Raw genomic sequence first — 12,704 nt, forward strand, 5'->3', positions numbered from 1 at the left:
ATACATGTAACGTTTATTAGTGTTATCTATATACCGGACTGTTGCAGATTTGAAGTATTTTACACTATACAATACGTCAAGTATTCTAATTTCGTTTTGAACCTTTCACAGAATTTACGCCATGCATAAATGGTTGTCCTTAATAAAATCAATCATTCAGAGCTAATTTATTGCAAAGTATGACTAAACGCTTTAAATATTTTTTTTGATGTTTTCGTAAACTGAATCTGCATATTCAAAAATATCGTGATCACTTTTCAACAAAGAATACAAATTAGCACAGTTGATAAAAAACTTGATGCATGCTCCTCTAAAACTTAAAGACATATGGTGGTTAAGGAAAACAAAACGTAATTAGCTTTGGCAGTGTGTTTTATATCAGTTTTCAGTTAAAAACAAATATTATATCATTTAATAATTAAAAAAAATCGTTTCCATTATCGTTGTATATTTTAATGCTGTTTAATATAATATAAGAAAAATGTAAATACTTTTAAACAACAAAATGTAATTTGATATAGTCATATTGATTTATTTATTCATTTACATTGTGAATTCATTATATTTTCGCTCATTTGAGATTTGAAAATGCAAATGGTAGCATTGTGAATAGGCAATTTGAATATAAATTATTATCTCTACATGTAACTGAAGTGTTGCTTGCATGAAAATAAACAAACTATACAGTTGTTTTATTGAAATCTGCATCAATTAATCAGATACAGGTGAAGACTGTTCTGTTAGTGTTTAGTATTTACTCCCACATGTAACATGCTAATAAACACTCTTTTATTTATTTGTCAAATAGCGCACAACTGTGAACAAACTGGATGGACGGACCGTGCTTAAACAGTCAATAAATCATGGTCGTGAGACACAAACGGGAGGAATATTGGACTTAAGTCTTATTGCTGGAATTTTATTGGCAGATGCTATCTCAAATTACGGAGAAGTTACAATATGTGAAATATGCGTTGAGATTTTTTTTTCAAATATTCATACGAAACGAAGGACAAAAACTTTTCTGCCCTTAAGAAAATGCTTGAAATAATTCATGAAATCTGGAATTTTATTTCGTGAGGGATATTAATTTCTAGCGAACAGAAGGGTTCTCAGTATTCAAAACGAGAAAATAAAAATAGTAATCATAATAATAATAATAATAATAAAAGTGAAATAGAAAAAAAGAGAGCATTTATACTTTAGCGGAGAAATTAAGAAAAAGTTTCCGTGATAAATTGTTTGAGTAGTGGGATAGAGGTCACAAAAATATGACTTTTTTAGATGCGTCGACAAGCAAGGTGAAAAAAGTAAAAGAGTATGTGGCAAGTTGTCGAGGTTCCCGGAAGTTGATCCTATTTATAGTTTTTATAGCGATATTTCTAGATAATATGCTGCTTACAACTGTAGGTAAGTTAGATTTTTGTCTTTAATATTTCTTTCTTGATAAAATTAGTTTTTTTTCTAACTGTTTTACAATTGGAAACATCTCAGTCTGAGCCTTCGAAAATCTTATTTTTGTAAATACATTATTTGAATTGTGATATATAAATACGATACTATTGTAGCCCGTTATGTAATAGCTTTCAGTTCTTATATTGAGAAAAAAAACAGTTTGCTATATTTGTGTGGTTAAAAGAATTTATAGTTTAATTGGTACCTACAATTTCAAAGAATAAATATCTTTAATCAATGTTAATCCATTTATATCGAGGTATACCAAAAATTTGATTTATATTTCAATTTTTTTTTATTTGCTTGAATTGTAAATTTCTGGCGAAATTAATCAGTTTCAAGCTCTTTTTACTAAACAAACCTACGTACTCACTCACTAATTCACTTACCCATTCGCTAGTCAATCATTATCTCACATACAGATTATTATCTCTTACGTAACTCCTTATTAACTAACTCTTTATAAGATGTGATATTATTCTTTATAGAATAAAAAGATCACAAACCTACAAAGTTTATCAAAACATCGAAAAAATCGAAACTAATATACACACAACGATGGATGTTGAAATTATGTGTAGATAACCCATTCAAAATTCAATACAAATTATATATATATTACAATTTGTTTCATTTTCCCCAGACATATGTATATATTGATAATATAAACTAATCTACAACATGTTTGAATTTGTCTCTTTAAATGAAAAAGTGTTGTTATGTTTTGCCTTCCAGTTTATATAGTACATCTCAGATTTTAGTTTTACGTCGCATAATAGACATTATGGGGCTATGTTTCCGGCTGTTAATGGACCAAATACGTTACCGTATACGGTATCAGGTTATATATTCCGTTGCCTGTGTGTCTGTTCAAATGCGAAATATTGATGAATTGCAAATCCGCGACTTCAAAAGAACAAGATATACAATCTTCCTGATAGGTCTGAGTAGAACCAAGTTTTTGTTACCAGGAAAGTAGAATTTCAAGCCAGAATAATTTTCTTAAACTTTCCATAATGTTACCTATAAAAATATTCAGAGATGAAAACTGTTTGGTTTTAGGTCGAGGTGGCTACTTAACTAGCATACAGGAAAAAAGTTGACATATATTATTGTGATGGAAATTCATAACTTGATACCGTCATTGTTAAGAAATCAACGTCTAACTTTTTCACCAAAGAAATAGTTCGAAGCTCGGATCCACATTGTTCTGCAATTGTTTTTAAACAACGTTAAAATTGTCTAGCTTAAAGTGTCATGTTGGTGGTAATGAGTACAATAATTATACTTATAATTCCCATAAGTAAGGAGGCAAAAATTGAAGTTATCACACTTTAACATATACCGGTACAATTAGTCAACCTGGGAACTACACTGTATTAACATTTTAAGGAATGATCTTTATGACTGCAACGGGTCAGGTCTAATTCCGTACTTGGACGGGGTGATATTAATTCCGTTATAATTGTCGAACCTATTGATTTTTTTGAAATCAGATTCTTTTTGGAAGCATTACAGCTAAATAATTGACATCGGCTAAAATATTTTGTTGCATACTTCCAAAATATAATAAAATGATCTACATATTTTATCTATTACTTAACTTTATTTGCGATCTGGGTTTTTTTCTGATCCTTACCTTCACTAATTTTGATTAAGTACTACAAATAGACATTAAAATAAGTATGCTTCCACTAATTCGATAATGAAATGACGTTTCAACGCCATAGATACTAGATGGGATAGAAAAAACAACAAAGAGAATGCTTTTCTGAATCCCCTCGAAATACGAGTAGTGAAATAAATGTACTTAATAGCGATGTAATAAAATCCGGCCTTTTTTCAGCAATAAACTCTATACAAATCTGGTTATAGAAAACCAATATTTTTCAATGATAGATTGTGGGATGTATCAATATTGCACTCTTGAAGTGTTAAATACATCAATAGTATCATATAGTGTACACTAACAAAGATGAGAACAGAGGAAATTCCATTGATGAAAAATTGAGCGCTAATTAAAACTATCAACGTTACATTTAATTACCGTTAATTACATTTTTGTTATATTTTCATTGTCATTAAAGTTATTACATTTTGCCGTCAAAATTCGCAACATGACATACTAATGTGTATTTAAAATTCATGTTCTGTTCTGTTCTGTTTAACACTTAACCAGCCGAGTTTCGTATATGAATATAATTTATATTATTATACATATTAAATAAGATTTCGTAAAAACAAATTAATATTTCGTAACAACGAATTATTATTTCGTAAAAACGAATTAATATTTCGTAAAAACGAATTCATATTTCGTAATTATGAATAAATATTTCGTAATTACGAATAATATTTCGTAATTACGAATTAATATTTCGTAAAAAACGATTAATTATTTCTTAACAAATTGATATTTTGTAATAACGACTTAATATTTCGTAATTACGACTTAATATTTCGTAAAAACGAATTCATATTTCGTAATTACGAATTAATATTTCGTAATAATATAGAGGATATTTGTTTAGTTCAGTGTAAGATCGGAATATATTTCACCGAGTGAGCACCAAAAGGTATATTTCACGAGTGGCGCAGCCACGAGTGAAATATGAACTTTTGGTGTTCACGAGGTGAAATATATTTCAATCTTACATTGAACTAAACAAATTTTCTTTTTATTATATGCAAAGAAACGTTTAAAAAGGCATTTTAACTTAGTACTAGTTGAAAAGGGCGCAAAATAATAATACAACGTGACGTCATTTACGACGTGACGTCATTAAGTTGGTTTCCAGTACTGTGAACGCTTGTATTTCACTGAAACAACGTAACGGGCTCAAATATTAAAAACAGTGAAATTATCAAATTGATAATTTCACTGTTTAAAACAGTGTAATTATCAGTTTTTATTTCACGGATATATTTCTATAAACCACCGAAAAGCATGTAATAAGAATAAATATTTCGTAAAAACGAATTAACATTTCGTACTAATGAATTAATATTTCGTAAAAACGAATAAATATTTCGTAAAAACGAATTATTATTTCGTAAAACTGAATTAATATTTCGTAATTCTACGCTATTTATCACCGGTTTGGAGTTTTGATGCGTAGGAATTGACCACGAAGGCCGTAGGCCTAAGTGGTTAATTTTTTCGCATCAAAACGACAAAATCGGTTTTAAATAGCCGATAAACACCGATAAGACCGATATTATTTCGATTCTAACAAGATAAAATAAGGGAGATCACTAATGTTAATTTGTTCCGATTTCCGTATAACGCTGTTCGATTTCGCATCCTTCTGTTACTAAGATATAGAAATTATTCAACAAAAGAAAAAATAAGAAAAAAGAAATCTTTAACAAATTTTCAACACTAAAAATTTACATCTTAGAATGGATTGTATTGTGATTATTGTATGTTTGAAATGACGTCAGCGTTTATAAATGAGTTATATACTTAGAATTACGTCATTAAGCTGCATACGGATTGGCGCCGTTTTGTCACTGATATGTTTTCAAATCTGTAGCATTAGATCTAGTGTATGTGAGATATTATTTCGGTATTGTATGAGAAAAAAGATTATAAAAACTGAAAATATAAATAAAAATGCTTTTTTATTATTACTTTAAATGGCTTTGTTAACTAACAGCCGCATATACAAATATTCCCTTTCCAGTGATTATTGGCAATTTAACACCGGTTTTTTTTCTTCTTTGTCTCTAGTGACAAAATCACGAGAAGTGTTAGAATCAGACATGGGGTAATCGTAATCAGTAATTTAATTTAATTTAATCAATTACAATTTTTTGAGTAATCACAGTAATCAGTAATCATAATTTTTTTTCCTGTAATTTAATCATAATTTAATCAATTACAAGACCAATTAATCAGTAATCACAATGATTACATGTATGATTACAATACCTGTTAAGCTAAACAAAATTTCTGAACAAACATACATGTACATATAAAAGTTAAAAAGTACCAGTGTCAATGCCTACTCATTGTCTTCAGTATTGTAGATAAATTAAATGCAGGCACCCAGGTGAGATTTGATGACACCTGTGTTTTAATAAGGTGGTGAAAAGATCACTGACAGATTGACCCAATACATAAATGATTGTCACAATTATACCACTTAAATTTAGGTGTGAAATTATAACAATGGCCTGGATAGGTATATTATCATTAATTGAGAAGACCTTACAGGTTCAGTAAAGAGCAAAAATACATGTATGCTGCAATTACTGACAAAAGTGGTATCTTTACTCCTACAAGGTGCCTCCTGAAACCAAATACATTTGTGCCTCCTGAAACCAAATACATTTTCATCTTTCATGTGAGGAAGCCATCCAGCTGGCTTACGGAAGGTCGGTGTTTCTACCCAGGTGCCCGCTCGTGCCTGAAATAATGCCCGGAGGGGCACCTGGGGTCTTCCTCCACTAATAAAGCTGGAAAAAATCGACAAAAAATCTCGGCGGGACACTCTAGGATGATCCGACTTGAGTGTACGGTCGCCCATATGGGCTTTCCGGCGGCGACCTTAAATAAACGCATCAAAAAAAAAAAAAAACCTTACAGGTTCAGTAAAGAGCAAAAATACATGTATGCTGCAATTACTGACAAAAGTGGTATCTTTACTCCTACAAGGTGCCTCCTGAAACCAAATACATTTGTGCCTCCTGAAACCAAATACATTTGAAAAACTAATGAACATTAAATGTAATATGAGAATACAGCTTAGTAAATAGGAGGCAACACATGTACATATGTAGACAGAATTAATTACTGTAAAACTAAGCTGGATTATTTTTTTGTACATTTGTTGTATTGAAATGTTCAATAAAACGATAGTGTTGAACCATTGCATTTCTTAACTTATGCACATGCTGGGATGTATGTCCCAGCAGTGATTTTCCTACTTATATAACAGACTCCGAAAAAAGGCCTCTTCCCAATTGAAATTTTCTTTAAAATCATGCAGTTTTCCCACAAATCTGAACTTAAACCAGCTTTTTTACTTCCCAAATCAGCAATTTTAGCGATAATTTTTCCCCAAATCAAGAGGCTCAGGCCTCTTCCCAATTAAGTGAGAAAAATCACTTCCCAGGTACATGTAATCAGTAATCATAAATGTAATCTGATTACTCCTGTCAGTAATCAGTAATTTAATCAATTACAATGTCAAAATGGAGTAATCAGTAATTTAATTTAATCAAGCATTTCAACAAATAATCATAATTTAATCGATTACAATTGTCAAGTAATCGCCCCATGTCTGGTTAGAATATGCAATAAAATCACAGTTTGACATTCTATATTTAGACATGTGACGTAATCATTATTCACGTGACGTAACCACTAAAAATGTGACGCGCTGATAATAAGTACGGAAACAAATCAGGCGCAATTTAGGTTAATATCATAATCAGGTACGGCAGCATTTATTTGTTGATGTCGTGTTAGAATCGAAATAATATATCCAAATCGGTGATAACATCACTGTTTGCCGTTCGGATTCGCATCATTATATCACTCGGGCTACGCCCTCGTGATAAAATTCCTCGCATCCGAACTCCAAACAGTGATTTTACTGAGCGATAAAATCACTGTTTGGGATATATTATTTCTTAAACAATGCACTCGCCGTTCTTTTTTCTTCCCTCTGTATTTTTAATCCGACACATTTACGTCGCCATTTTGTTTTAAAAATTTGAAAAAAAAAACTTTTTGTTGAATTTTGTTCTGAAAACTATCTAGAATGATAGAAAATGGTCTTAGAAAATAAATTTGAACAGTTATATCTTTTTTTATTCAGTCATTAACTCTGTACAGACGTTTAACGTGTTATTTACGTCACGTCACAATAATCAACGTTTTCAAAATTTATTATTCTCAAAATGTGTCTGCGAACAGTAGACTTAATGACAGTCTTTTTCAACTGACTGGAACAGCCCCTTTAAAGAACGTTTCTATTGGACACTCTGAGGCGAAAACATAATTACCTAATTATAATGCAAAATTGCAAACATAAAACCCCGGCTAACAAATTTATACCCGATTTTTCAAATGTTCCGGAGTTCTTTTGATAACTCAAAATATGTCCTGGAGTTCTTATGATAACTTTTGTTACTGCCAATGTGTTTCTTGCGCGTCACGTTTTAGCGTTTTATTATTATTCAGTAAGGTTGTAAATCATTATGAAATGTAGTACGCTCATTTTCTGCACAAAAATGAGGACATATAATGTTAAAAATGTTTACTAAAAACTACCAGATTTTAAGCATTTTTGACGAGTGTTTTTGCAGTATATACAATAGTTTTCCGACGAACTCCGTGGCAGTTATCACAAGAACTCCTTGACAAGTTATCATAAGAATTCCATCCCTCGTGTAACACTTCCTCCCCCGTGTGCACGGCTCTTCGTTCATATGCTTTGTAAGAAATCACTCAGGCCTATCAGCCTTCGTGATTATATATACTACGCATTTGAACTCAAATCGTGCATTATTCTACAACAATGCACTCAGAATTGATATCTATTTCCTAAAAATAGAAATCAAACAAAATAGAAATCAAACAATACCATTGTCTGTTGTCTTAACATAGTCTAGTCCGAAATCACGTGGTTATTAAACGGGCTTTTTTCAAATGATGACAATACGCATGGGTCAGGGCATCCTACATACCCGTACAGTCTAACACGTGTCAGTATTTCAAGCTGCTCAGTACCATTTACTGATAATATTGCCACTTAAAGTAAAGATTTCAGAGCTTTGCATCTATTGATCTTGGTCCACTTTTATAATACCTCTTTCCATGTAAGGTGGAAATGAGTTGGTCTCGCACCAGAGAACTTAAAAGCCTGCCGTGTTTTATTAAGACGTTAAAGTGTTTATTGCCTCTTTTGCGAGGGATTTGCGTTAGATCTTCATTCCACTAGAATAAATGGATATAGTGAAAACCTCTTCAGACAAGAAACTTACAAGTTTTCCAATGGACTTGTGTCGTAAAATCTCATCTGTTTCTTTTTACGTTCAAAAACCTTAGTATAAATACGTGAATGAACAACTTGTCCTTATTAAAGATTCAATATTAAAGGGATTGTCTTTAAATGAGTGAATATTAACAAATACTTTAAATAATGTAAGATACTAAAATATGACACAAGAAAACATTTCTTTCAAGCATCTACAGACAGTATGCTCAAGTAATAACTTAGATATATATAATATAACATAGAAATAACAAATTTGATATGAAAAAAATATATAGTCGCATTTCAAATGGAAATGATTTATTTCATTATTTGAAATAAAAACGTAACAAAACGAGGTTAAATTGTAAACATCCCATTTTTGATTTTTGTAAACTATAAAAGTTACCATTGATATTTTTCTGGATTTTTTTCTTCAAAATTGACTATTGTCCAGAGTATTCTGTTTGAAGATTTATGGGAGAAAGCATGCAAGAAGAAATTCCATTTACTTTTCACCACAATAGAATCCACAAGGATTTATTCAGATGTTTCATAATGTCATGACATAAGGAAGATTTGTTTTATTACCAGTTTATATCCAGTTCCATAGTCTTAATACCCCCACCCAACGTAAAACATCCTGTATGAGTATGAACCAGTTTTTTGAAGATCTTTATAAGATAAAAGCACTGTAATATAAACTGAATTATCTTGGTTTACAAATGAAGTATGTGAATAAAAGACATCATAATTTAGTATACTCTGTGAAAATGCAAAAACTTAAAACAACCCGTCCTCCAGCAGATAAACAAAAATTTATATTTGTGGCGCCGTTATATGTCACAATGACGCTAATATAGCACTTGTGGTAAATGTCGCAATATTGCCCGCTAAAAGTCGCAACCACCGCTAAACGTCTCACAATATTTTGCCGTTAAATGTCGCAATGATGACGTTAAATGTCTCACCATTTTCCCTTACCCTTAAATGTCACAACACGACAGTTAACTGAGATTGCACATCTTGACCATAAGTGATGATTGCATCAATGAAATTTATTTAACTGTAGTCTGATTGTGGCAAAAAATAACACATATATAAAACCGCAGGCAGATATGCTTGTAAGCGAAATGCCGACACAAAATATAAAAAATTCTGATCTGAGATTGAATTTTTCTAGAATCAAAATATTGGTGAGTTGGATCAATCTCAGGCTGATGTCGTAGCTCGAATCCACGTTGCTAAATGAGTAAAATTATAATGAATATATGAATTAAGATATTGCGACATTTAACGGTAGTGTTGTGACATTTAACGGCAACAAATTTGGAGACATTTAGCGGCGATTGTGACATATAACGGCAATAATGCGACAATTAGCAGCAAGTGCAACATTAATTTTAGCGTCGTTGCGACATATAACGGTGCCACAATCTTTGTACTTATATTTCAAAATCTCTCTTCAAAAACATTAAAGACATAGAAATGTCGCTTTGAAACGTTCATATTTTGACATTTTCGCGCCTTTTTTCTTATACCGCGTCGGGTCATGACTAGTGATCCGGAACGCACGCACTCCGTGATCGTTTCAAACATAGTGGGAAACAAATTTTGTATTTGTTGTAAAATGTGGCACGAAAAAGTTACAATTAATTATAAATGTCATATATGCTTTTTGTGCCGTGATACATATGTATAAAGGTAAACTAAGAACCCTTTACGGCTTTGGCATATCCTTGTTCAACACAACTAAAATATGCATCTGTAGTTTGGTCCCCTTTCCCAATAGTCAAACTAAAATTGATCAGATAGGAATATATCCAAAGAAGAAGCGTTGGGGCAAATCTGACTTTGGACGCACATCCAGTGTTTGATGCTATAGTTACTGAAAATTGCGCCTACTATAGACAGGACTGATTTTGAGGATTTGGCTCCCTATAAGATGCTAGAGGCATTTTGTAGTACAAGTGGTATCTTGGTGTATTTTACCTATTTTAGGTTTGCTGAATCCGATAAAGGTGGATACCAAATTGAAAAACTTGATCTTGACCATTGAAATGGCCATTTAAAATGACCACTAAAATGGCCGCCAAATTTCTTTATCATAAGTGGATGATATAGCAAATAAAACTTTTAAGGAATGGAAAAGCCTGAAATTTGTCACAAAGCATGTTCAGGTAAAAACAAATTAGACACCAAAAACAGAATTAAAACAAAACAATCCAATATTTGTCGAAAAATCCAAGATGGCGAACATTTTTTAGGCCAATATTAGTAATATAGAAGTAAAAATTTTAAGGCACATACATTTTTAGCTCGACTTTTCTATGAAAAGGGGAGCTATCCTACTCGCCCCGGCGTCGGCGTTGGCGTCACACCTTGGTTAAGTTTTTCGTACCACCCCACTTTATTTCAGAAGTATTACAAGTATGGCTTTGAAACTTACCATACTTGTTCACCATCATAACCTCCATCTACAGACAAGAGTACATAACTCTGTCAAGGTTTTTGACAGAATTATGGCCCTTTTTTGACTTAGAAAGTGTATTGAGCTTGGTTAAGTTTTTTGTACCACCTCACTTTATTTCAAAACCATTGGAGGTATTGCTTTGAAACTGACCATACTTGTTTACCATCACGACCTTCATCAACAGACAAGAGGACATAACTCTGTCAAGGTTTTTGACAGAATTATGCCCCTTTTTGACTTAGAAAATACATTGAATATGGGTAAAATCCACTTATTGCCTTAACCCTTTGAGATATTGCTTTGAAACTTTTAATGCTATTTCACATCATTACCCCCATCTGTACGCAAGAGAAGGTAACTCTGTCAAGGATTTGTTTTAAAAATTAAGGCCTTTTATCGACTTAGAATCTTGGTTAAGTTTTTAGTACCAGTCCACTTTTTGACTGAACTGTTTGAGATATTAATTTGAAAGTTGGAATACTTGTTTACAATCATGATTCCCAAACATGTCCAGGAGAAGGTAATTCTGTCAAAGATTTTATTTGAATTATGGCCCTTAACTGTCAATTTTTTTGTATTATAGGCAAGCACTAAAAAAGTCGAGCGCGCTGTCTTACGGACAGCTCTTGTTCCCTGCCCTATCTGCTAGATATAGAGCTTTCATGTATTTTATCTGACACTCTATGCAAGCACATAGTGTGGCTACTCAGATTCCTATTAAAGGCACCTTTATCTGATTACTCTTGGGTGTTGGTGTTCGTTTACCTGTTATCGGTCGTCGGTCGTCGTCTATGTTCTTTTTTTATCGGTCCTCGTTGCAGTTCTCTTGTTGTGAGTTCTTCTGTTATTGGTCGTGATCTTCGTTCTTCTGTCATCGGTCCTGGTCTCAGTTCTTTTGTTGTCAGATGTTCTGTTATCGGTCCTCGTTTCTGTTGTCCTGTTGTCAGTTCTTCTGTTATCGGTACCTGTCCTGTTCTGTTATCGGTTCTCGTCTTCGTTCTTCTCCGTTCTTCTGTCATCGGTTTTCGTCTCTTTTCTTCTGGTCTCTGTTTTCTTGTTGTCAATTCTTCTGTCATCGGTTCCTGTCTCTGTTATTCTGTTATCGGTCCTCGTCTCTTTTTTTCTGTTATCAATCCTCGTCTCCGTTGTCTTGTCAGTTCTGTTATCGGTGCTTGTCTCTGTTCGTTTGTTGTCAGTTCTTCTGTTATCGGTCCCTGTCCTGTTCTTCTGTTATCGGTCCCTGTCCTGTTCTTCTGTTATCGGTGGACGTCTCTGTGTTGTCAGTTCTTCTGTTATCGTTCCTTGCCTCTGTTTGTCTTGTTGTCAGTTCTGTTACCCTGTCAATTCTTCTGTCATCGGTTCCTTTCTCTGTTATTCTGTTATCGGTCCTTGTCTCTTTTTTTCTGTTATCAATCCTCGTCTCCGTTGTCTTGTTGTCAGTTCTTCTGTTATCCGTCCCTGTCTCTGTTCTTGTGTTATTGGTCTTTGTCTCTGTTCGTTTGTCGTCAGTTCTTCTGTTATCGATCCCTGTCTCTGTTCTTCTGTTATCGGTCTTTGTCCTGTTCTTCTGTTATTGGTCGACGTCTCTGTTTGTTTGTTGTCAGTTCTACTGTTATCGGTCCCTGTCTCTGTTCTTCAGTTATCGGTCGACGTGTCTGTTTGTTTGTTTGTTGTGTTTGTTCGTTGTCAGTTTTACTGTTATCGGTCACTGTCTCTGTTCTTCTGTTATCGGTATGTTCGTTTGTTGTCGGTCCCTGTCCTGTTCTTCTGTTATTGGTCGACGTCTCTGT

The 12,704-nt window shown here is 32.9% G+C and overlaps 1 protein-coding gene across 1 annotated transcript in view; it reads left to right on the forward strand.

The window, feature by feature from the left end:
* Positions 1-12,704, forward strand: part of LOC132718068 (synaptic vesicular amine transporter-like) — a 107,617-nt gene that overhangs the window by 49,757 nt on the left and 45,156 nt on the right. Inside the window, exon 2 of the mRNA XM_060701685.1 lies at positions 809-1,410. Coding sequence (XP_060557668.1) covers positions 1,272-1,410 — 139 coding nt within the window. The 5' untranslated portion in view covers positions 809-1,271. The remainder of the gene's footprint in view (positions 1-808; positions 1,411-12,704) is intronic.

Source organism: Ruditapes philippinarum, unplaced genomic scaffold (assembly GCF_026571515.1).
Source record: "Ruditapes philippinarum isolate M1 unplaced genomic scaffold, ASM2657151v2 ctg2287_1_1_1_1, whole genome shotgun sequence".
Lineage (NCBI taxonomy): Eukaryota > Metazoa > Mollusca > Bivalvia > Venerida > Veneridae > Ruditapes > Ruditapes philippinarum.